This window comes from Diadema setosum, chromosome 5 (genome assembly GCF_964275005.1).
Source record: "Diadema setosum chromosome 5, eeDiaSeto1, whole genome shotgun sequence".
In the NCBI taxonomy this organism is placed as follows: Eukaryota; Metazoa; Echinodermata; class Echinoidea; order Diadematoida; family Diadematidae; genus Diadema; species Diadema setosum.
In genome coordinates this window covers 46174387-46201832 of record NC_092689.1, presented here as the reverse complement: position 1 = coordinate 46201832, position 27446 = coordinate 46174387, and the positions used below count along the sequence as shown (strand labels likewise).

The following is a 27446-nucleotide window of genomic DNA, read 5'->3' as shown; positions in this document are numbered from 1 at the left end:
TCCAGACGATTTTCATAATTTCACATCATGTAGTACATAAATCGACAACTCCATGTATATTGTAGAATTTAGTGTGGTTCTTGAGCAGAGAAACAATACTTTGAAAAACCTTAAACAAATTACACTGAACAAGGATGATGACATAGGAGGTTCACATATTTCAGATATGTAGCAGTGTAATTCCATTACAATACCGCTTGCTTGCGAGTTCACCTGTGTATAATCTATGCATGCCTTCTTCTTTTGTTCTGCTTCCTTGAGCCCCAATTCATGCATTCTTATGGTGACTCTGCCATGTCATCATCCTTGTTCATTGCAATTTGTTCTAAATTTTGAAAATATTCTTATTCTTCATTCCAATTGTCACAAATTCTGAAACTCTGTCCTCAGTATATTAACTATTTTATAATTGTTCAAATGAAAAAATCTGAAAATCATCCGGAGGTCTCCTTTAACATACATGTGTACACCAAATACACCAAATGTTGTGACTGATGGAGGTAGCCCTTGGCTTGAGTTTATATAGGCCAGCACAAATAGAGAAATAATATGCATAAGTTTCTGTAAATATAAAACATCCCTCACCAATATTTGAACCATGTCAGCTATTAAACAGGAAGCATTTATATTCTATTTGGCTTTGATCTTTCATATCATATCATTGCTATTTCACAACTATAACAACATACTCGGCCATTCTGATGATATACCACCCTAAACCTACGATGTATTATAACCATTTGATGAATCCTATTTTTTTAAAACCTTAACATAACAGTAAACCCTGACCCTAACAAAAGCAAATCATGAATATAAGCTCTAATCTCAATTATGGTGAAACATGTACACTACAACAGCATAGCCCAACAAGATGCCATGTGACAGGGCTGTGTCTTGCAGCAGGGCACTGGTATATAATTATGCTGGAACATGCTTGTTGGACCAGCATCAGTTGATTGCCAAAATCTCATTCTACAACACCTCCTGGTTAACTCTTTATGTGTTGTGTTCCCCGTTTGCATGCCTGACTTAGTTGACGGCATGCCAATTTTGCATATTCTGTTCAAATGCACAATTCCGCCCAAACCGATCGACAGATCGCCAAATGCCACAGTATTGGTAAAATGAAAGTGTTGCTAGTGATTCTGATTCTCTCTCATGTAGCTTTCACCTTATGTGGTGATTGACAATCAAGCAGTGTTCCCTACTAGATTTTCGAGTAAATTATTCAAAATTTCTGTCACTGTTTTGTGTGCAAAAGTCATGCCTCTACAATAATGTAGCTACTGGTCATTTGAAAGGAAAACAATCATAGAATTGATGTAATACAGTACAATATTTACATTTACATCAAAGCAAAGCTTTGCATTTTCTTTTCAACTTATTGCCCATTAAATGTTGAGGGTAACAAAAATCTTTAAAAGGCACTCAAAGGGTAAAAACAGATTAATATTTGTGGCAAGACTTGAAAAACAAGAAGGAAGAGAATCAAGTGAAAACCAGTTTGAAATTAAGAAAATGAAGTTGTCTAGAACGTAAGAAAAATGGTTTATAAAGGATAGGGGCCCTAGAGTACAATGTTCAAAGGATATGGACAAACAACACATTCACTGTAAATCTATATAAATCCCACCAAACACGCACAGTAAAACAAAACACACACTGTAAAGAGGTGTACATCCTTTTGCCATGAAATTTACCCGCAAAATGTGAAAATGACTCATGATAAAAATACGGTGGTGTAGCTCCTCAATAGGCGTGTCTTCATCAGCCCTAAGTTTCAAAATAGCGCGCTATCTTGCGATTACCAAACTAGTCCGATTTCAAAATAGCGCGCTATCTGTGTAGTGAAGACGCAAATAGCGCGCTATTTGATCGGGAAAATTTCCCCCAAAATCTTGGTCTAGTTCGTCAACTAGAGCGCTAATTCGTGAAATAGCGCGCTAATTTGGGTGCGTCTCCATCAGCCCGAAATTTTCTCGATCCCTCCACGCTTCTGGTTAGCCAGCTGGCAAATGGAAAGCGCATGTACAAGCTAGTGATTGTGTATAGTACATTACACGTACGGTGTATTCAAGGATCACATGGATTGTGTGTACTATGACCTACTGTTGTTGACATCTTTAAAACCAGGGAGGCGATTTCTCTCACCTCCCTATTAAAACTCAGTGCCGTGCATGCAATCTGTTTTTTTTTTTTTAACTTCTTCTTCTGGTCCACTCTACCTTAGCTGAAGATTCTTGCAGATTGTGTGTATTTTGGACTTGTTTAAACATTGCAATTCGTTAATTTCATATAAGATGCCTCACTGGACAGAAGAAAGAGTAGCGTTATCAATATCCCTTTGGAGAGAATTTGCTGTACTGCTCACCTCCCTGGTTGTAGAATCGTACATACGGTGATATAGGAGATTTTGAGCGGGGAAATCCATTCTTGAACCGCGAGCTAGGCAGAGTAATATTGCAAAGTGCGCATGCGTCAATTTTCGGACTAATTTCCCGAAGCAGGCTGTTCGAACCGATGAAGACGCACATTCGCTGTATCGGGCTATTTTCTAAGACCGCAAAATGTCCCGCTAGTTTGAACTTCGGGCTGATTAATACCCCTTTCCCGCTGAAGGAAATCTTCCCCGGGGGCACCGGGGGGCACCCGGGGAACCCCGCAGTGTGAAAGGTAGCTCGGTTGAAACCTAGGGGAAGCCTAGGTGAAACACCGATTAAATTTTGGGCAATTCTTACCCTAGAAGCGTCCTGGGTAAACACCGATAGTTCAACGGGAAACCACCGGTGGTTCACAGAGGAACGCCCAGCGTGAAAGGTCGTCTCGGTGAAACACCGGGCGAAATATGCAAATTGTGTTTTTCGCAAGCAAGCGCCCAAGTTAATCCACATGTAGTTGGTGTATACCCATGTAAACATACTCCACACGACTACAGTAGTATGTCGTTCGTGTGACGTTCACAGCCGCGACGGCATTGTGGTATTGCATCGTGTTGTATTGTTTAATTGCACAAATAAACCGAACTGATTAGAGTGTACTTGATCGAGTTGCCGTGTCTTCTTCTTCTTCCTCTTCCAGTCTGGTACGGTCCGCCTCTGGCGTATTATCGTACTGTACCTTGTGCTTGTCAAGTGCTGGGTGTACAGTGATAGCAAATTCCATTCTTTCTTTCTTTTATTTTACACAGTAATGAATGGCTAATGTCGCGAATTTCAACACTTTGAGCAAAAAAAAAAAAAAAAAAATGAAGGCCCTCCGAATATGCGAATTACGATCGATAGAGGTAGAGAATTACAAGTACGAACCAACCACTACGCACTGTATACAGTACGTTGAAATTAGTGTGCGAAATATCGCGCTATTATTACACACTTCTGCTAGGATCGGCCACGGTGCGAGCAGAAAACACGTCTAGGGGAAAGTTGCATAACAAAATTCACCGAGAGCATTGTCGTAGGTGTGAAAAGACGGCACTGAAAATTTCACCCGAGGTTCCCCGGTGAATTCACCGAGATATCCAACGGCGTTTCACCGAGAGTGGCAGCGGGAAAGGGGTAGAAGACACGCCTTATAAGAAGGGAAATCTAGCATATCTAAAAGTTGGCTAGAGGGCAGATTCCCTACCCCTCTCCCGCCTTTGTGGGGTTAAATTTTGATAGTGAGTGAGGTGCAAGCTGTTTGGGTAATTCATGAATGGTGTTGTGAGTGACAGATGTAAGTGGAGGCAGGCTGTCCAGATGATCTCACTCATGTGAGGTGCAGTGATCGTAGCTGTTCATGTGAATCATAGTGTGGCAACAAGAAACGTCAGTGTAGGAGGCTGCCACATGATGATGAAAGTTCAAAGGAACTCCATTTTCCCCTTCGCCTATTTTGTTTTTTTTAATGCTTATAGGAAGAAGGGGAATGAAGCCAAATTTTGCTCACCTAATGATTCTGGGGAAACTACATCCGACCAGCCGACGTCTGCTCCTATTCCCGCAGACCTGTGGTTACGCTTCTGTTGTGTAATGCACGTCAGGTGTTATATGCAAAGAGGCCATATTGTCTACCCAGGTCATTTCCTCTTTCTGCTTTTAGAGACATTTTCTTTTTCAGTAGTTACATGTACCACATGGCATTTTTTTTTCTTTTCTTTCTTTTTTTTAAAAAGAAAATGTGACATTTTCTCAAATATTAGTTTGTCTCATTTACTGTCGGTTACTTTATATCAGATAATGTGCAAAACACATCTTTCAGCAATGCTGAACAATGTTGCCATGGTAAGAGCATTTTTTTTTTTTTTTTTTTTTTTACCAGAAAGCGTGTACACAGAAATATTGTGGATTGAGTTAAAGGGAAGATAAACCCCAAGAGCAATGTGGATTGAGTGAAAGTAGCAACATTAGTAGAACACATCAGTGAAAGTTTGAGGAAAATCGGACAATCGATGCAAAAGTTATGAATTTTTAAAGTTTTGGTGTTGGAACCGCTGGATGAGGAGACTACTAGAGGATATGACGTATGAGTGGACAACAATACAAAGAAAATATAAAGGAAATTCAACAAAAATTCACTTTTCTAGAATCATGAAAGAGCAATGGACCAACCTCTTTCAGAAAGCAGGGGGAATAATTGCTACCCTTAACATATGTCAATATCAAGTTGATGGAATTTGTAATTTTCATGAAAAATGGATTTTTGTAGAATTTTCTTTATATTTTCTTGGTATTGTTGTCCACTCATACGTCATAACCTCTAGTAGTCTCCTCATCCAGCGGTTCCAACACCAAAACTTTAAAAATTCATAACTTTTGCATCGATTGTCCGATTTTCTTCAAACTTTCACTGATGTGTTCTACTAATGTTGCTGCTTTCACTCAATCCACATCGCTCTTGGGGTTTATCTTCCCTTTAACTCCCTCAGTTTTTGAGCATGTGGCTTGAAATGGCACATGTAACCGGAATAGTACTTAGATAGTACTTAGATGTTCAAACCTCTTGTCAGTGTTTAACAATTGTTACCATGGTAACAACATTATTTTAAATGCAATATAATCGTCGCTGGGACGACAAGACCTCGTATCTACAAAATGTGAAATGTTCAGGAGAGCAAAAAAGACCATGGCAGCCAAAGCACTGTATCAAATGGGAAAGCCTTTTCTTTGACATGCTGTGGTGGCTTTATTTTTGGGGCAAGACAGCTAGGATTTGGACAGGACATCACTTTGTTGAGTATCTCACCATTCATCCAAAAAAGTCATTTTCACCAAAATTTCAGATACGAGGTCTTGTCGCCCCAGCGACAATATACGAAATACTGTTGATTTAGCTCATTCCTTCCTTTTTTTTAAATATTTTACTTGAAATTTGGCTTATGTGACTGCTATAGTATGTAAATGTGCAAACTACATCACATCTTTTTAGCTCACCTGAGCCGAAGGCTCAAGTGAGCTATTGCGATCGTTCTTCGTCCGGCGTCTGTTGTGCGTTGTCCGTCATCCATCGTCCGTCGTCCGTCATGCGTCGTGCGTCATGCGTAAACTTTTTACATAAATACTCATCTTCTTCTTCAAAAACCCCCAAGACCGATTTTCACCAAACTTGGCAAGTAGCATCCCTAGGGGGTTAGGATCTCAATTCGTTCAAATGGGTACCATACCCCACCCAGGGGACCCCCAGGGGGCCCAACCCCCCCCCCCCCCAAAAAAAAAAAAAAAAAATAAAGAAATAAATAAATAAAGAAATTAAGGAATCTTTAAAAATCTTCTCTAGAACCAGAAGTGATAGAGCTAAGTTATGCTATGAGTTAGTACATTGATGAATGTAGTTTTAAGTTTGTTCATGGCGGAATCAGGGGTGCTCCCCTTTGGACCCAGGGGAGGGGGGTCAGGAGGGGTCCTAATGGAGCCTAAATTGTACATTTTCATCTTCTCCTTGAGAACCCCATGACCGATTTTCACCAAACTTGGCAGGTAGCATCCCTAGGGGACTTTGCAATATGATCTCAATTTGTTATAAAATGGGCACCATGCCCCACCCGGGGAGGCCCCAGGGGAACCCCAACCCCCCAAAATTAAGAAATCTTTAAAAATCTTAGAACCAGAAGTGTAGCTAAAATTAATACTATGGGTGGGGGGGGGGGTCCAAATTTGGGCCATAATTGTACATTTTCATCCTCTACTTGAGAATGCCTGGTCAAATTTTAGTAGAGCTGTGTGTAATTTAGATTAGTGAATGCGTGAAAGGTGAACTTGCGATACTCAGGTGAGCTGTGACCCCGGGGTCTCTTGTTTTATTGTTGAACTAAATTGTACTTGTTGCCATTGCAACAACATATTTTGTATTCAAATCTTACAGATTTATTGTCAAGTTAGTTTTATACTCCCTCATTTTTTTTAAAACATTTTTCTTGATTTTTGGCATATATGTGACCATTATGATATGAAGTTTTGCAAACTTTACACTGTATCATTATCATTGTCAAACACTGTGTTGCCATGATGGTAATATTATTTTATAATAAAAATCACACAAATATTGTGGATTGCACGTACTCCCCCAGTTTTTGAGCATTTGACATGAGATTTGGTATTGTATTACCACACGCTAGTTTTAAAATACATGTGCAAAACACATCTTATTGTATGTCAGTGTTGAACAATGCATTGCCATGGTAACCACATTTTTTCAATAAAACGTACAAAATTGTGATTTTATAAGCAAACTCCCTCTCAGTTTTTCAGCATTTGACTTTAGATTTGATACATTGTATTGTATGTTACTGCTTTAACAGATGTGCAAATCTGCTCTTTCATCAAAGTCAAACAATGTGTTGCCATGTTAACAGCATTTTTTTAAAGGTAATTGTACAAATTACTAATGAATTCTCACAGTGTTTTGAGCATTTGAATTTAGATTTGGCAAATGTGACAAATTCTTAAATGAGCGAAACACATATTTAATCAATGATGAACAGTGCATGATGAAGAACATACTAGATTATTGTATAATGAGCTAACATCCTCAAGTTAAGGTTGGGGTTTTAAACCTCATTCAGTGATACTTCTAGGTTGTTGTTTTTTTAAATGTATAGATAATGTTAACTCTTCTTAACCGTTTATAAAGAAAGACAGAGCTATGAATGTTTAAAATTTCTGTATTACCACCACTGGAATCTAAGAGTGTTAAAAATGTGAGTTTGTCTGTTATGCATACATTTCAATATATTGTTTTTATTTGTAAATTAGTAACTCTTTTGGGTACTGTAAGCTGTTATTTTCGCAAATTTTGCAAATCCCTGATGGATTGCGAATTTAACAACATAGTATATGAAAACATCTTATTTCTCCAAGGCATTAGTGCACTTATGATAGCCTCGATGTCAAAATTACAAAAAACAACATCTTGCGAAAATGTCTGACCTCATTTGCGAAAATATCTTTAAATGAGGAAAATAACTGTTACAGCTTCTACAGTACTTAGGTATCAAGATCTGAAAAGAAATCCAGCAGACACGAGTCTCCAATTGCAGCATAATTTATACACGTAGCTCAGCTGTGATTTAGAAAGGTCTGTACCTTATTGAAATATGAACATGGTAGTTTTCAGCCACAGAGGCATAAACTCCCCTCAGGGATGGTGTTTGAACATTGTTATGATTCAATCTGTTAAACCACAAACAGGTCAATTGGATCACACATGTCAGGTACATGTACAATCTGTACACGGTCGTAGGTCAATAGTGTGTGGACTGTATGAATTCTGTTAAAATCAGTGGGGAAAGTCTTTTGTTGACAGCCTGCAGTTACCTACATGTTCCCATGTAGGATGTTACAATTAGAATTAGGTTACTATCTGTACACAAGCAGTCTTGCATGATTGGGTTCCCAATCACTGACTTTAATAGTGTATACATACATGTACATGTAGTGTGTGTGTGTGTGTGTGTGTGTGTGTGCGAGCGGGTGTGTGTTTCACTGATTTTTTTTTTTTTTTGATTTTTTTTTTTGGGGGGGTATTTTGTTTTTGTTTTGTTTTTTGTTTTTTTTTTTTTTATAGATCCGTGGAGGATGACAGGCTGTACAGTGTACATTCATTCTGATTTGTCACCAGGTTGTGAGATCTTGCTGAGGGACTTGTACACTGTATAGTGTACTCTTGTCACATATATCCTGTGCATTGTCAGAGTTTGGTGACGTGGAACTTGGTACTGATCATACGTACTGTGAAGTCCCTCAGTCGTAATACCAGTGTCTGTCAGGATTTGCCTGTGATGTATTAAAGCAATGTACAGTCACACAGGGACCATCCAAGTACATTGTGAAGAGAAGTACTCTAAGGGTGTAGAAATCTTCAGAAACAGGTAAAAAAAGAAAAGAAAAGACAAATACTCACTGTAAATCTGTGCAGAATAATGTTAGTCTTGAGTTGCCGGTATTTGCATATTATCATATTTGGTCACAGGGCTTTGTATTATACAGGTTGTAGTGACAAACAATTTGAACACAGGGCTTTGTGTTGTAGTGACAAACTGTTGCTTTGAGACATTTACAATATTGATACAATGTACACATTTTTAAACAAGATTGATTATTTTGCTTGTCAAACACAGACTTTTGATAGTAACCTGTTTTATGGCATATGGAAGTGAATTTTCCGCTGTCTTTAATGAGTGGGTGTCATTACAATTATTGGCCAGAATACTCTTTTTCAGTGCCGAGTGTCTGATCTATAATATGTTAAAGACCGCGTAAAATGGGGATTCATGGGTGGCCCAATATGTTCACTTCCCACCAGGGTACATTAAAAAAACCCAAGAGTATCACCATTTAGCAATACGTGCATCAAAGCATTGGTCGACCCTAGACGATATTCTTTGTTTCGTGTGTGTACTTACCTTGAGATCAGCGGATAAAGCTGCACACAATTCATATAACATGGAGGTTCTCAAATATGATCTCAACTGGGCCAGCCTTCCAACTCCATGAATCTCTATGCTCTATGGTCTTTAATGGCAACCAAAGGCATGCAATGGCTTACATGTAGCTTAATCTGGATATAGTATATAATGGATTTATTAGCCTCAAGGTGTCCCTTACAAGTGCAAGTGTACAATGTATATGCAAAGTTAAAGAAATCTATGCATTCTGTTTGTGAAGAATAGAATGTCTTGGTGTTTCAAAAAGTCTCAGCCACCATCTTCTTTTGGATTTTAATGTTTTGTTTTCAAGCCACTCGAATACTACCCATATTCTACTATTGGGCAAGTCCAAGCTATTTGATCGCTCATGGCTGAAGATTCAAAACGATTCACATAAGACAAACTTGACGTCATTTTAAAGCCAAGATATTAGATTACATGAATTTTAAAAGAAGAAAGAAAATTGCTTGTGTGTGGCCAGTAAGATTGCAAAATTAAAAATTAGTGTAACACGTGGGACATCGAAAATTGTCGCATTTTTAGCTCACCTGAGCCAAAGGTTCAACTGAGCTATTTCGATCGCTCTTCGTGCGTCGTCCGTCGTGTGTCGTGCGTAAACTTTTTACATTTTCATCTTCTTCTTGAGAACCCCATGACCGATTTTCACCAAACTTGGCAGGTATCACCCCTAGGGGGATAGGATCTCAATTTGTTCAAATGGGCACCATGCCCCACCTGGGGGCCCCCAGAGGGGCCCAAACACCCCAAAATTAAGGAATCTTCAAAAGTCTTCTCTAGAACCAGAAGTGATATAGAGCTAAGTTAATACAGTAAACCTCGAAGTCGACATCGCATAAGTTGACACAATAGAAAAGTCCCGATTTTTGCCTTTGTTATGAATTCCTTGAAAATTTCCTTGCATTAGTCGACATTTATAAGTCAACAACTCGCGTAAGTCGACATGATTTTCAGTGCCAACTGAGCTGAAATACGTCTTAATTCCCTCGTCTATTAATAGTAATCATGCAATTAACTGCGACCAGCAGCCCCATACGCATAGCGACCGGCAGCCCCATTCGCATAGCGTAATGGGGCTTCGCATTGTAGCATTCAGGATCATGACAGATTTAGTATCGCGGGTAAATATCAACTTAAAATCCAAAAATTCTTCAATTTGAAGACTTACATGTACCAATTAAGTTGAAGTATTGAAAACAGGCTTCGGGCAACGTTTGGTTCTGCCAATAGTCCCTTTCTGTTCGAATTGATGACTGAATGTGACTCGGTCGAGAGGACCTTGGGAGAGCTACATACACTGATTACTACGGCCAGCGCATACGCACACATCACATGCGAACAAATTTCAAATCCATGAACGGATAAGATGTTTGTGTGCGCATGCGCTGGCCATCAAGTCAGTGTAGCTCTCCCAAGGTCCTCTCGACCGAGTCACATTCAGTCATCAATTCGAACAGAAAGGAACTATTGGCAGAACCAAACGTTGCCCGAAGCCTGTTTTCAATACTTCACCTTAACTGGTAAGTCTTCAAATTGAAGAAATTTTTGGATTTTAAGTTGATATTTACCCGCGATACTAAATCTGTCATGATCCTGTAAGCTACAATGCGAAGCCCCATTTAGCTATGCGTTATGGGGCTGCTGGTCGCAGTTAGCTATGCGTATGGGGCTGCACGCTGCTGGTCGCAGTTATCATGCAATAATGGTTTCGTACGATATGTGTACTACCTCGCCGCCGTACGGCGGCGGCTCTGGTACGAAACCATCATTGCATGATTACGGAGACATGAGAGCACTTTGGGGCGAGTAAGTCTCACAGTGTTAGTTATATGAAAGGTACTTTAACCTGAAACACAAACTAAGACAAGGAAATTCAGGGAAACTTTTGAGGTACCAAAACTTTATATAACCTTTAAGTGCAAAATATTTTGGATTTGCCCTATCATTTTTAGTTGGTTTCATGACTTTATAAATTTCTTTTTGTGTGTGTGTTTTGTTTTGTTTTGTTTTTGTAGTATTTATTAAACAAAAACAACTTGTATTCATTCTGTTTTAAAAAGTTTCTCACCACATATTTGTAAAATGGATTCTGAGTACTTGTTTCTTTTTCTCTTTTGATGAAAACAGTGTCAGAACATGGTAGAGTCAGTTATATTTTATATATATATTATATGTATATATATATTTTTTTCTTTTTTTTTTAGAAGGCTAGCTAATATGAGTTTATCTTAGAAATGCTGAACAATATTTAAAGAGGGATTAGGATAGGACTACTTCTCCTAAGGCAACAAACTTTTAGACTCTTCTTGTACGTGTGGATAAATGACAGGAACTAGGTGTCATCTCGAATGTCTTCTGTGGGATTGTACAACTTTGTATTATAATGATAATATAATGGTTTTGTATTGTGCATTTCTAAAGTGATAATACCAATAGAGAACACATGGAGAACTTGACATGTGACAGATTTGCATTTGATAGTTGTTTTAAAAGCATGTGATTTGTATAAGAGTCACAGCAGAATCATTCATTTTTTAACTAAATGTCTCATTTTGAAAACATGTTCTAAGTATTTATAGACTTATAGTTTAAATTTCATAAAGATTTTAATGCCACATTCCACGTCATGAATGTTTGTATTGTATAAAAAAAAAGACAAATGTGAATCATGCTTTTACAACAAAGCAAAACAATGATTATTTCATAGTTGTTATTCATTTAGGCAGTGAATCTCTTCTAGAATGTGATGCAGAACATTCCCCTTGCAATTCACAAGTCACAAAGAATGTGTGTTACCGGTAACATGTTTATTTCATCATAATCTTGAGCCATGAAATACAAAATTGCTAGAAATTGTAGAACTATCCTTGAAGTGAAGATTTCATGCAAAACTATTAAATTCAGTGCATTAACTCAGATATGTTTTTAATTCTTGTGCATGTTCCTCAGACATCGTCATCATTCTACGGGACAGACATATGCCTCCTATACCAGCTCACCTCGGGCCAACCTGAGGGCCGGAGGGTTGGGACACCTAGTTGGGAGAGAGACCATAGTCTTGGATGCCAGCGTCTATAAACAGATGGTACAAGAATTGAGTAGCATGAAGGCAGCACTGGTCAAGCTAGGAAAGATGCTGCAAGATGTGAGTGTTACTGGGTAGCTTCTGTGAAGAAAGAGACCTCCCTCTGACTTTGCAAAGTCAAGAAGGCATTTTATTGTCACCTAGACTGATCTTTGAATTTGATCTCTAAACTTGAAAGTTGCCTTTGTTTGTCCCTTTCAATTTATCAATATCAATGTGTATGCATATTTTCTCCTGTACAATTATTACAATACAAAAATCCCAGTCAAGTTTATGGCTAGAAAAGAATATATAATTATATATTTTTTTCGCAAGTTCAGTGCATGTTAACTATTAAGCATGATAGATTTCCCCCCAAAATCTGTGCAGCTCATCTACATATCATTTGTGAGGTGGAGGCAAATGAAAATGTGTTTCTCTGCCTTTTTCTCTCATCCTGTCATTGAAAATTCTCTCAGCATATCCACATTCATAAAGAGAAAATTTATTCGTTTTGAAAAGCCAAAGCTACTTAACAAGCTAGTGGGATATGTACTGCTTTGTAAAGAGCAGAGTTGACATTATCAGTAAAGTCCTCAGGGTGCTATCTATATGGTTAAGATATGTGCCATCACAAGTCAGGAAAATGTAATTTGTTGTTTGCCTTTTTTTTTGGGGGGGGGGGGGGCACCACTTCTTATCCTTGGTTACATCTCAAAATCATAAAGAACACTTTGAAACTATTAAATCAACAAAATAAAGAGAAGAAAAGTATTACATTCACTTTCACATAAATCACTTGATTTAACAGATTTCTTAGGTTTAAAGGCATAATTTACCATTTGCAGATGAAACAAAAACTCAGCATGAGTGCTTCAAAATAGTTCTAAAATGTGAGTTTGGGATAGAAACAACCAATGTAAAAATTTGAATCCTTATAATCATTGTATTAGTATCGTTACATAGACAAAATGTGAACAGTAGTTATGTAGGCATAATTTACCATTTGCAGATGAAACAAAAACTCAGCATGAGTGCTTCAAAATAGTTCTAAAATGTGAGTTTGGGATAGAAACAACCAATGTAAAAATTTGAATCCTTATAATCATTGTATTAGTATCGTTACATAGACAAAATGTGAACAGTAGTTATGATAAAAATATTGCCAGACTAAGCCATCTACACTTTATATGATTTAGTGAGAAAAATACTGATATTTCCTTATATTTTAGGCTTCAGTGCAAAAATTTTATGTGGGAGGATGTTTTGTGATACAACAGACCTACACATATGCATCAAATGTGATATCTCGAACATTTTTAAATCACTGTTCCCAAAGGTAAACAGGACCGTTAATCTATAGGCCCTTGAAACCAAAACTACAGCTGATAACTTTTAATCTGGAAACAGCAATCTAGTACAGTGCCACAGTTCATCCATTAAGCTAATAAACACCAAGAAAGAAGGAATAAAATTAAATTCAAAGATATGAATACTGTAAAAGTGGTTTCTTTCGCGTACAGATACTTTTGCGGTTTCCATCCGTGCCGACTTTTTCGCTTGTGTTTAAATTCGCGGTCGGCAAAATCTGTGAATTCACAGTCGGCTAAAACTGTTTTGTTTTGCACATGAAAACCCAAACTATAATCCAATTATTCTTTTATTTATTAAATAGAAATTAGAATGAAATGCAGGCTTGCCTGAAATCCTGTCTCTCGATCGAGTACTTTATAACATGCTTGTACCTACATTACGCGGTATCGCTGTGTGTGTGTTGACCATCAATACACTCAATGCGCGGAATCTTCGTGTGTGCACGTGCGCGTTGTAACAAGAGGCGAGTTCAAAACATTTCCTTGCGTAGTTAATTTTGCGCGACTTTTCAAAACATTTTCGCGTGATGTTAAATTTGCGGTTCAATCTCAAAGCGCAAAAAGCGCAAAAATAAAACCGCCGCGAAAGAAACCACTTTTACAGTACACAATGATATGGAAAATTGACAGTGACAAAGAAACAACAACAATAAACTTTAAAGTAATGAAAGAGAGACCGCTTGACATGAGGCTAAATATGAAACATCATACCAGCCATAATTTCAGCTTTATATTCAGAATTCAGTTATATCGTGTCTTCGTATGACATAGCTATGACTTGGAAGATTCTTCTATTGCAGTGGAGGAACAATTTATGCTCAAGCTGAATGGTTTTGATTAATTTCAGGTGACTGTACAGGGCCAGGGCTATCAAATTGCTCTAATCTAACCCATTATGTACCATGGTATAAACCCCCTGTGTGCCACATTATTTTGAGACAGCAACATGTTCATGCTTTGGGAAAACATTTTATTTTTCAAATCTGTATAACTGTTATAGATTGTTGTTACCCTGGACATGTGATGAGCAAAGTTGGAGAGAAAATGGCAAGCTTTGCTTTGATGTAAATTTTGTGACAAATCTATGATTATTTTTCATTCAAATGACCAGTAGCTACATTATTGTAGAGGCATGACTTTTGCACGCAAAACAGAGACAGAAATTTAAAATTTACTTGCAAATCCAGTAGGGAACACCACTTGATAGTCAATCACCACATAAAATGCAAGTGACATGTGACAGGAAACGCTTCATTGTACTGTCGCATTTTGCGAGTTATCAATCGGTTTGGATAGGTTGTGCGTTTGATCAGAATTTGCCAACTTGGCATGCCATCGACTCAGCGGGCGTGCGAATGTTGCACATAAAGAGTTAACAGCTTTGCTCATATCTTATTTTTATTTCTATTTATCCGTCCCTAGCAAATTATTTGTCCAAGAAAAGTCTCCTGTCTTCTCTTTTGCAATTGTATCTGTATCACTGCCCTGATAGTTGAAACGATGGTGCCTATATTGTGTTTGCACAAAACTGAAGAGGTCTCTTGCATTCAAAAGCACACATATATTGTCACATTTCAATTCAGAAATGTATTAAAAATGATCTCTAGCTATGGCTGTTGCTTGTTAGGCCTTACCCTGCTCTGTTTGCTATTTGTGCTGTCATGAGTATGTCTTTCCCTCAAAGTCCTTTCTACTCTTTTGTTGATAATAATAGCGCCAGTCGAATAACGAAACTCCAGACGACCTCGAGTAGGGTGTGAAAGGATTTATTGAACCAGGCCCGAGACACTCGGGTGGTGCCGTCAATAGAGGGCGTTAACAAGTAACATGAACAAACTGTCTAACAACAATCCCTGGCGTGACTGCCTTTTTTCTTCTTTCTTTCTTCTTCTTTCTTTCCTTCTTGTTAAATCGATCAATATAAAACAAGAAATACTGATAACACAAATGAACACACACCATTGGGCTTATAAACTACCCATAAGGAGTGGACTATAACCATTTAACTTACCATGCCTAAATTGGATACATTCATATCCTGCTGATCGTTAAACCGCAACACTGATTACCTTCATTATACAAAAGGCAGTGCATGGGTCTAAAATTGCACTCAACAAAAGAAAACTCTTCAACATAACATTGTTCCTGCAGACAATTATATCAATATACACTCATCGATTTCTTATTAAGATCAAGATATAATAAGGGTATATAGATTAAAACATATATACATTGTATCACAAAAATAAAACCAGCATTGGCTTTACAATCATTCTGACCATTAAAATCATTACCATATGTGATGGTTAACCAACACAATGTGTAGACTTCACACCATGTATAATATTTATATAATCATACACTCAAATCATCCTGATCACATCTTCTATATCCCCTTCCTCGCCAAATTAAAAACTGAATAGGGATAACTACAACGTGTACTCTACTATCCTAAATAACAGGGCCCGTGTATGCGGCACGTCCTAACAAGGCAAACTAATCTAATATAAAAACTGCAGTCACATAATGAAAAGGTAATCAAACTAACGCTCTAGGAGAGAGTACCACGTAAACAATGAAAGATTTGTTATTTACACAGTACCCTGAAAAAATATGAACATGCCTACAAAATAGGCAGGAACTTGCATGGGGATCAAATATACTGGTAACCAATGGAACAACAGCGTACAACTACACTGTATCACAACCATCTAACAAAAACAGTGGTAGATCAATGGACCTGAACAGAACCATCTAAATTTCAAGAAATCACTATCCAAAATAATATAGACTTGATCACATACACGGGCCAAAATAAACATGATCCGTATATATCCATATGGCCAGGTTATTCATGTAGTACTCACGTGACCATCTATACAATAAAACACAGGCTTCAAACTCATTGCTACTTAAACATAATCATTAAATGACTATGACTCTGGGGACTACATGTAGTCCAATAACATAAGTACTGACAAGTTACCTATGAATTTGACTATAGTATCACAAAATAAACTGGTCAACGAGAAGTTCTCATAACCACAAGGAGGTCCATCAGAACAGCTCAGAGCCACGTTCAGTGCGAGGGTGGGTATCACCATAAAAAAACAACTGAAACTAGAAATGAAGTGTCAGGTTAGCTGCAAAACCTGATCATGAAATCATTTGTTTTATAATGACCGAATTGGCACAATCTTCTGTAATTTCGATAACAGATATCACTAAACCACCATATAAAACAACACCAAAATATATGGCAAGTGAGAGAATAATTTGGCATAATAGCACCAACAAAAATTATTGACCCCAAAATATTCCTCATAAAAACAGGCAACCCCATGCCGGTGGCTCAGATGGGTATACCAAACACATGTACCTGCAACTTCTAATACAAGCAGTACTTAGCCATAAGATAAATAAACACATTCCACAAAATATTACACTTGTCTTAGTACACAAAGCTGAAAGCTGAATAGTGTATTCAACTATTCATACTAAAACAACATCTTGTTCTTAAGATAAAGTTATCATTATCCATAAAAAAATCTTCGATCCTGAATAAAGAGTGGAAATGGGAACAAAAACAAATAATTACACTTCACTCGAACAGTGTAACTCGTACATGTGTACTATTACCTTGCACATAATGCTACCCTTAGTATACATTGTGAAAGGCATACAATCATCAACATATCAACATAAATAACTAAACACCATTTATCATTCAAATACTCTATCACAACAATCAAGATTAACATTACAATCACAACCTCTTATATTTCTCCTTCCCTACTTCTTTCTTTATACTATCATTACATCATACTAAAAATTTATAATCAATCATTACACAACCTTTCACTTCTCCTTCCCCAATTCTCTCCGTATACCATTGTTACTATTACAATCATTATAACTTTCTTTCATTTCTCCTTTCCTACTTCTTTCATTACTAACTTTAAAATCAAAACTAACATTAAAATCACAACCTCTTATATTTCTCCTTCCCTACTCCTTTCCTTATACTATCATTATATATATATATTAATTTCAATCATTACACAACCTTTCACATCTCCTTCCCCAATTCTTTCCATATACTATTATCATCATTACAATCATTTTAACTTCCTTTCACTTCTCCTTTCCTACTTCTTTCCTTACACATTCATTAATGTTACAATCATTACAATACAAATACAAACGTACATGTACTATCAAATACAATCATAACACAACTTCTCTTTACTTCTCATTCCCGTATTTCCTTCTACATACAATCATGACTATTAAAATCACCATCAAAACTAACCTCATTTTCCTACAACAATTTAATACTTACTTACATCATTAATAAAATCATTTAAACTTCATTTTTAATTCAGTTCCATTCAGCACCTTCTTACATCATTAATACTTCAGTGTGTGCATATAACATACCATTATACATGTACAATGATACAAACTGTAGCACATCTCAATTATCACACTTCTCTTCACCTTTTTACCAGCTAGTTCCCAAATTACAAACAAACAATATTATTCAACTAACAATATCTAACTTCATACTTAAAAACCTAACATTAGATTATAATTAAAGAACACAATCATTCATATAACCATTAATCATCACATTTCATTCTTCCTCTTCCCCTGTCACAACAAATAACAAAGACAACAAGAAGACAAGACAAGCAAGGAATATGTGAAGGACATACTGTGGCAGAGCTCAAGATACACATTAAATCAATAGTTCACAAAGAATTAACATCAACATAATGTCCATCTGATTTCCTGAAAAAAAAATGTGTGTATCACAGATTGGAGAAATTACAGCGGCTCCTTGGTGATTCCATCATAGTCTGGAGCTTGATTTCCAAATGCTCATCACGAATGAATTATTAAGACAAGCGATGCCACAGCAACTGATGAAGACATAGAAACGAGAAGAACGCGACAAGAACACGATGAGGATGTAGACAAGACGTCAGGTACAGATGACAGCGAGATCCGTGGCAATCCACACATCGCTTTGTGTGGTGGAGCGGGGAAACTGCAGAACATACTGATGGCTGATGGCTGACATATCCGAGGCTGGAGAAGATGAACATCCCAGGACTGCTCAACCGGATGATGAACAAAATCTCAGCTCACGAGTAGAATGAAGGACACTCAGGTGATGAACGTGCACAGAGGGATATGAAGACAGGACAGAATAGGTGGAGACGGTACAGGAACGGTGAGGGGACAGCAACCGCAACGAGCCAGAACAGTGCTGCGAAGCCGGAGTCGGGGAGCTGCTCGCAAACATGTCCGCGTGCATGTGATGCACACGGCCACAGCATCAAAGTACACATCTCGCCCAGAATGCTTGGACTGCAGGCAAGCTACAACTGGAGGCTGGTGGAGGTTGTGCATCTGGCTGCCGACCAACAAACACGGGAACGGGTAGGGACGTCACTCACACAGTTCACATAAAGGTCACATAAAACACAAGGTTGGTGTGCGACGCTTGCGTGCCACTTCGTCGGTACGCGAAGCTCGGTGCGCCGGTGCGCCGGTGGACCCGGGCCTGGTCCACCACCATCACGGTGGAGGGGCTGCGCCTGTGTGTCGGCACATGTGCGCACGTGTATTATACGTGGGACTATCCAGTCACAAGGTTGGGACACCTACCCGACGTTATCACAACAAATGACATGCTGAACGTCTGACCTCAAGGCTTGAGCGAGGTTCCGTTGATTCCTGGTTAGTTACGCGTTCTAAAATGGGTCGTTGCGTTGATCCCGACGCTGCCACCACGCCAGTCGAATAACGAAACTCCAGACGACCTCGAGTAGGGTGTGAAAGGATTTATTGAACCAGGCCCGAGACACTCGGGTGGTGCCGTCAATAGAGGGCGTTAACAAGTAACATGAACAAGTTTACTGTCTAACAACAATCCCTGGCGTAGTAATAATAATAATAATAAAGTACATATTATAATGCACCGTATCTATCATTCCTGATACTCTTGGTGCATGAGAGCCTGTATAATTCAACACATGCTGTGTGCACATGAACAGCTAACAGTACAACCCTTCTAACCCAGTCCATATCCAATGTGTTAAAATTAACCAAAACTACAATTAAACAAATACCGATTTAACTAGAGTCTTGAAATGAGAGTATGAAGCATCCATTTGTTAAGAAGTTTTTACTTTAGTATGTTACTTTTCTTACTTCATTTATTACTTCTTTCTTACTTCATTTATGTGCAAACAATATTGTGCACAGATTGTAATAATGTAAATGTTAAAGTTGAAACAAGTGATATGAATAAATGCAATAAATGCACTATTCATATTTGCAAAAAAAATGATATATTTCCATTTGTATCTCAGTGCCCTTTAAAGGGACTGTACAGTACTGGTTGAGGTGGGGATTCATGCTTTGAACACTCCTAAGTGAGATAATGAAAAGCCTCTTATGAAATATGAAAGAGCATGTAATTTTAAGAAGGATTCAACGTTTATTTGATGAAAATTGGTTTTGAAATGGCTGAGATATCCCAAAAAGTGCTAATAATAAAAGGCGACATGCCACAACTTTATTAGGATCTCTTTGTTTCACCTTGTTTATGGATATCTCAGCCATTTCAAAACCGAATTTCATCAAATAAACTTTTGATACCCCTTAGAACTGCCTGCTCTTTGACATCTCATTGAGTGGTTTCTGAATATCTTGCAAAACGTTAAAAGCTAAATCCTCACCTCGACCAGAACTGTACACACCCTTTAAAGGTCCTGTTTAACTTTGGGAGCAGTGATTTAAGAAATTTTCAAGATACCACATTTGATGCATGTGTACAAGGTCTGATATATCAGTCAAAAATCCTACCATATAAATTTTTCGCAATAAAGCCTAAAATTTAAGTAGATATCAGTATTTTTCTCAATAAAACCATAACTGTAGACGGTCTTGTCTGGAAACATCTGTGACCCGCTACAACAAAAGGATCCAAAAGTCGGGGAGGAAAATTTTCTGAAAATGGCATGACATTATTCCCTTACTCTTCTACTTTAATTTCATATATTACACACCTCATAAAAGTACTCGGTTGTGGAGATATCGATTCTATTAGCGCATGTCAAGTGGTCGAGGAAATCAGAGTTTCGAGAAAAACGCCTTCAAAGTTTTCCTTTCGACGCTATCATGATCAAGGGAAGGCAAGACAGTTTTCATCGCTTGACAAAGGGAGGCACGCTCCTAGCGACCTCAGCGATGTTCATTCAAGCTTAGCGCAAGCGGTCTACGCACGACCAATCAGTAATCAAGATGCCTTGCACTGACCAATAAGATCATTCCCTCGTTGCTAGGGGCGGAGTCTAGCTGCTGCGCCAAATCCCAATCTTCGGGCACGTTTCTGTTACATTGAAAGTCGGAAAATCCTGGCCCAGAAAAACACTGATTTCTTGCCTTTCCTTTAATCATTTAGCTCTGAGATTTCGGCAGATGATAGACAAAACATTAGACTACAAAATTATGCCAAAAACAGAAATCCAATTGTTTTGACCAATTTTGATGATGTGACTTGAAACTCAATTTTCTCGGTTCAGCCGTCAGCAACTTTAGGGTCCTTTTGTTGTAGCGGGTCACATTTTTATAATAACTATTAAACATTTTGTGTATTTAACAATACTTAACATCGATTATAAGGATTCAAATTTCTACAGTGGTTGTTTCTATCCCTAACTCACATTTTAGAACTATTTTAAAGCACTAATGCTGGGTTTTTGTTTCATGTGCAAATGGTAAATTATGCCTTTAATTTAGACACAGTATGCATTCTGACACCCAAGTGGGTTCTCTCTGTGACCAGCTAATTTGGAAGATTAAGGGGATGCCAATGAAATAGTGCAACACAATATAGAAAGGAAACTGAAATACTATTTACCTGAAAAAGAGAAGTCTTCAGGTATTCCTGTCTATTGATATGTTTGTTCTGCACTAATCTTTGAACTATTGTTTAAATGTCAACACCTTGTCTTCTTGACAGCCTAAAGCTTTGACTGAGATGCTTGCAGCTACCCAGCAGGGGCAAGAAGTTAGCATCGAGGGTGGTAGAACAACCAAGGACAGCACCACCCAGTGTGACCAAATAGAAACTTTGGAAGAACAGGTGCAGACAGACATGCAGGTACAAGATGCATGGACTCAATGAAAATGCTTCTTAAAGGAATACATACATTATATGATATGTGTTCATTACAACAAAAGGCTCAACTTTGCCCTTTACAAAACATCTTTAAGCGCAAGGAAGTTTTGTTTTAATACTTAGGAATGTTAATGCAGTTATCCCACTTTTCCGTCTATTTCTAATCATTGTATCCCCCGGCATGTATGCCGGAGGATACTTCAGATTCAGCAGCGTTACGCAGCTGCCGTGTCACATTCGTGCATGCACTCTAGCGGGCCACAAACCTTGATGGATTTCTTTGAAATTTTGCATAGAGGTTCATAGGTACCTCCTCACCTATAACTTTGGATGCTGCTACCCCTGGTGTTCCGTCTTTTATAGGGTAAAATGCCATATTTTTGTGCATACATGTAGTTTTTGTGCACTCTAGAGGTCACATTTGTTAACAGATTTTGTTCAAATTTGGTATGGAGGTTTATCATGATGTAATCTACAAGCCTATAGATTTTAGATGTACTGCCCCCAGTGTTCTGTCTTTTATAGGGTCAAAGGTCATGTTGGTGGATGGTTTGTTTGCGCTCTATAGGCTACATTTCCAGACGGATTTCGTTCAAATTTGGTATGAAGGTCTACCATGATATAATCTACAAGCCTGTAGATTTTGGATCTGCTGCCCCAGTGTTCCGTCTTTTATAGGGTCAAAGGTCATATTAGTGGATGGTTTGTGTGCACTATAGGCTACAATTTTTAATGGCTTTTGTTCAAATTTGATATGGAGGTTTATCATGATGTAATCGACAAGCCTATAGATTTGGATGTGCTTCTCCCAGTGTTCCGTCTTTTGTAGGGTCGAAGATCATGTTGGTGGATGATTTGAGTCTACTCTATAGGCTATACTTCTTGATGGATTTTGTTGAAATTTGGTATGAAGGTCTACCATGATATAATCTACAAGCAAAGAGATTTTCCTTAGTGACAGCTAGAGTGTGGACACTTCATACACTCTGCACTATTGTTTTGTGAGGGCGCGGGGAGCACTGGATGACGACGAGGCGGTAGGCTCACCCCTCGTGCTAACAGGCTAGCAAACGATCAACCGAGGAGCAGCCAAACAGTCGCAGCGGACGGGTGCAATTAACTCACTGTTTTCATTTTGACCTGACCTCGCTTTCCTCTTGAGTGAACACGTTTCGCACGAAAACTGCTAGGAAAGTGTCGTAGCAAAACTGCTGTAACTTTACTATTTATTCATATTTTTTGATAATCCAAACGGTTATGAAAAGTAAAAACCTCATTTTAACCTGCCATTATGTTACATTTTTTAAATAACGACGATAAAATATTCCAAAATGGAGCATAACTTCACTCTCAAAACGTAAAATAATTGTCAAAAATCGTTGCTAAAATTTCACATTTTGACTTCGTGAACAACAAAAAACTTTCAAGTATGTTACTAAGTATGTATTTCTTTACGGAACTCTTAACTATCACATTCGAAAAGTCATGCGTCCAGATATGTCTGGAAATAATCGAAAGAGGTGCACTTTCTACCTTCGTTCCGAGCACGAAATTTCATAGTCATTCGCACACGGGAAGACAGGGTACAGTCCCACGTACCCACATCTTTGTTGCTCTCACGTCACCTGTGCTTCAGTGCCGTACGGCACTGCAGTAAAATTTACTCTGATCGTAACTCGTACCGGGAATTCGTAGTTGTAATGTTACTTACTAGTGCAGTAAAATCTGTGTAAAGTCCGAATAATCCAATGTCATGAATTTGCAACTGGTATCATAGCTGATCTGGTGTATATTCACATTTTGGCTACTTTCTTTTTAGTAGGCCAGTTCTGATAACGTAAGTACATGTACTTGTTTTTGAGGTGGCGAAGTCCCCTGCAGCACACTGCTACATGTACTGTAATATCAATACCACCCAGCCCACTCTCACAGCGTAGCATGCATGTGCAGTGTACTAGGCACCCACAGCATGCAGCCACCTCGCATCTCGCGCAGTGACAGTACACTGCACTGCATCGACCAATCAGCTTGCTGGATCGAAGCAGCATGGAGAAGTCCATTCATTGCGCAAGCGCAAATCAGTTTTTCTTAGAATATGACGTCATTATTCTCGTTTGCTGCTCCCGTACAATTTGAGATTTCTGACAACATACCTCATTTATTTTCACTTGTAACTTCAAAAATAGGTCTTCGGCAAAGCGAACACCACCCTGCTAACGTCCGCCCATGTCTAATGAATATGTATGTCAAGTTTCATGAATATTAAGTGGTGCAACCAGATGTGTCTGGAAATAATCGGAGGGTAGTTTTCCGAGACAGCGAAACATGAAATGTTGAATATCTTAAAAAGTTCTCAATCGTTTCTCATGATTTTTCGTATGTAGATAGAAATCATGATTTTGCATTGATACTGAAAGTTTGAGCGATTTTGGTCAATGTATAGCGGAGATATGAGAAGGTGAAATTGTGGTTCGCACTGCCTCGATGACGGTTGAAAATTCAAAACGTTTCGTGGGTTTCGGGGGAGTTAATTATAGTCGTCCGCTGTGACTGCAAATCAAGAAGTGCATACTCGTGTAAAAGTTCAAAAGTTCGCGTAATACATAAAATGTTACTTCAGTATGCAAAGTCCGCCATTACTAAGTGGGTCAGTGACAGCCCCCATGAAATCACTGACACCATTGTAGAGTCTGCCCTCTAGTGGTGGGTAGGAGAAAAATCTCTTTGTCTACAAGCCTACTGGATCTCTTGCCCCCAGTGTTCCTTCTTTTATAGGGTCAAAGGTCATAATTGGATGGTTTGTGTGCACCCTATAGGCTACATTTCTTAATAATGGATTTTGTTCAAATTTTGTATGAAGGTTTATCATGATGTAATCTACAAGCCTATTGATTTTTGAAGTGCTGCCCCCAGTTTTCCGTCTCTTATAGGGTCAAGGGTCATATTGTTTATAGATGGTTTGTGTGCCCTCTCTAGTGCTGGGAGATACAATCGCACTGCGTAGCAATGGACATTTCTAGTTTTATTGCTGAATTTAAACACTTAAAAGAAAGGAATAAGCATAATGTACAGTATCACCATTATTATTATCATCTTCATCACCATCATCATTGTCACCTCTTCTTCATCATCATTATCACCTCCACGACAACATTATCGCCACCTTCATTATCAGCTTCACCATCATAATCATTGTCATTTTTATAGTCATTGCCATGGATGGGTCATTATCATCATCACCTCATTTTGGGATTTTACACGCCACAAAGTGTCGCCGGAGGCATTATGTTTTCGGGTTGTCCGTCTTTCCGTCCGTCAGTCCATCCGTAATGAATTTTGTGGATAGGGTAACTAAAAAACTGTTTGAGGTATCCTAATGAGACTTGGTATGTATGTGCATGAGTGGACAAAGTTGTGCCTATTTTGGGTGCTCATGCTTCAGGTCAAAGGTCAAAAGGTCAAGGTCAAATGCTCAAATTTCTTTATTTTCCCCACATCTATACAACGCCTGAAGGTTTTTCTTGAAACTTAGTGTATACATGTAATACCAAATAAAGATTCTCCAGAGTGAGTTTCGAGTCATGAGGTCAAAGGTCAGAGGTCAAGTTAGAATGTTATAATTTCACTTTTTTCTCTATATCTTGGAAATGGTTCATGTTATCTTATTGGAACGTAGTACATATGCATGTACTGACTAGCAGTGATTATCTAGGGAATGCATGGGTCAAAGGTCAGGGTCAACTCCTCAAAATTTCACCTTTTCCCTTATTTATGCAATACTTGCCAGATTTTTCTTGAAACTTGATTATTGCCAAATAGAGATTCTCTGGGAAGTTTCTTGCCCAAAGGTTAATGGTCAAGTGAAAGTACTAAATTTCACTTCGATTTTCCGTATCTCGGAAGTGACTCAAGGTATCATCATGAAACTTAGTACATATTTATGCATGTTCTACCTGACAGTCCAGGCCCAAGTTCAGAAGCACATGGGAAATTAAAGGGAAGATAAACCCCAAGAGCAATGTGGATTGAGTGAAAGCAGCAACATTAGTAGAACACATCAGTAAAAGTTTGAGGAAAATCGGGCAATCGATGCAAAAGTTATGAATTTTTAAAGTTTTGGTGTTGGAACCGCTGGACGAGGAGACTACTAGAGGTTATGACGTATGAGTGGACAACAATACCAAGAAAATATAAAGAAAATTCTACAAAAATCCATTTTTCATGAAAATTACAAATTCCATTAACTTGATATTGACATATGTTAGGGGTAGCAATTATTCCCCCTGCTTTCTGAAAGAGGTTGGTCCATTGCTCTTTCATAATTCTAGAAAAGTGAATTTTTGTTGAATTTCCTTTATATTTTCTTTGTATTGTTGTCCACTCATACGTCATATCCTCTAGTAGTCTCCTCATCCAGCGGTTTCAACACCAAAACTTTAAAAATTCATAACTTTTGCATCGATTGTCTGATTTTCCTCAAACTTTCACTGATGTGTTCTACTAATGTTGCTGCTTTCACTCAATCCACATTGCTTTTTGGGTTTACCTTCCCTTTAAAACACTGTTGAGTATTGCCTCCTGTAAAACAAATGCACTATGCAATATACTGCTCTCTTCATGTTGAGATGTCTGCACCTTTTTCTTTATTCTTTCACAGGGAAGATGTTTATTTCTCATTCTGCTGCTCTGCCCCCCCCCCCCCCAAGGAAAAACGCAGTACAGTTGTATCTAACATTTTTGGCGATTTTCACTTTTTTGCATAAATATAGTCAGTGGGCAATCCTTCTTCATATGACATATTCAGATTTTTGAAAAAATGTTTGGAAAGCTACTTTTCCGTAACTGCCAAACGCAGTATCTACACTTAACTTGCACTTTCCCCAAGGAAAAACGCAGTATCTACATGATGAATATTTCCCCAAGGAAAAACGCAGTATCTACAAAGCTAGTCTTAATTACCAGACACTGTTATTTATATATGTGAATACTTTGCTGGTTGTTCTGTAATTTGAACGTAAATTACTTTCTTTAGATATACTTGCTCAATAATTAAGACATAATGTTCAAAATATCTAACCGAAACAATACTGATTAGTAAATATTTTGATGAGATCATGATCCTAAGATAAAACACAGTATGTGATAAAGACTAACCGAGTGCACATTAAACAATACAGAACAACACTGACAGCTTGCATATAGCTGCACTGAGCATCAGCATGCAGTCAGCACAAAACTATTTCAATATTGAAAGAATAAAGCTGATCGTTTGTCACACGAAGCGAGGTAAACACAAATGCATGTTTGTCACACGAAGCGAGGTAACGTTAGAGTTCTAAACACAAATGCATGTTTACCTCGCTGCGTGTGATTAACGATCAGCTTTTCTTTCATATTCTACCTCGATGATGAACATCTTCTGTACTATTTCAATATTAACTTGTTGTGAAGTAACTTTGATAGGCCTAGACCCTTGTCAAAATTCCTCAGGCTCCAAATCTGAAAGTTTCGTCGAAAGGCAATAGACCTAGGCCTAGATCTATTTGTGTTGTATCGGATAAACGTCGCGTTATACTAATGTGTTAGACCCTATATTTAGATCTAAGTCCAAGTCTAAGACTTGTCTAGACAATAACGTTTGAGTCTTTCGTCTCTTTTCTAACGTTAGACTTAACGTTAATCAGAACTTTCAGGGTCCGTATTCCGAAAGTCTAAAGAAAGATGTAGTGTAGTACTAGAATAGGCCTACTCTAGGGCAGGCCTGTTTATAAAACTAAGAAAGAAGTCTAAGACTAAAACTTAACCACTCAGAATCCTATTCCTAAGTTTAACACTGCCAGTGAAGTGTCAATGTTCAATTATCTACTCCATACCATACTGTCTTAAAATTAC

General features: G+C 38.1%; 1 protein-coding gene across 1 annotated transcript in view; it reads left to right on the top strand.

The window, feature by feature from the left end:
• LOC140228366 (uncharacterized) overlaps positions 1–27446 on the top strand; it is a 114511-nt gene that overhangs the window by 57949 nt on the left and 29116 nt on the right. The window contains exons 3-4 of the mRNA XM_072308591.1: positions 11870–12065; positions 21396–21536. Of these exons, the coding sequence (XP_072164692.1) occupies positions 11870–12065; positions 21396–21536 (337 nt within the window). The remainder of the gene's footprint in view (positions 1–11869; positions 12066–21395; positions 21537–27446) is intronic.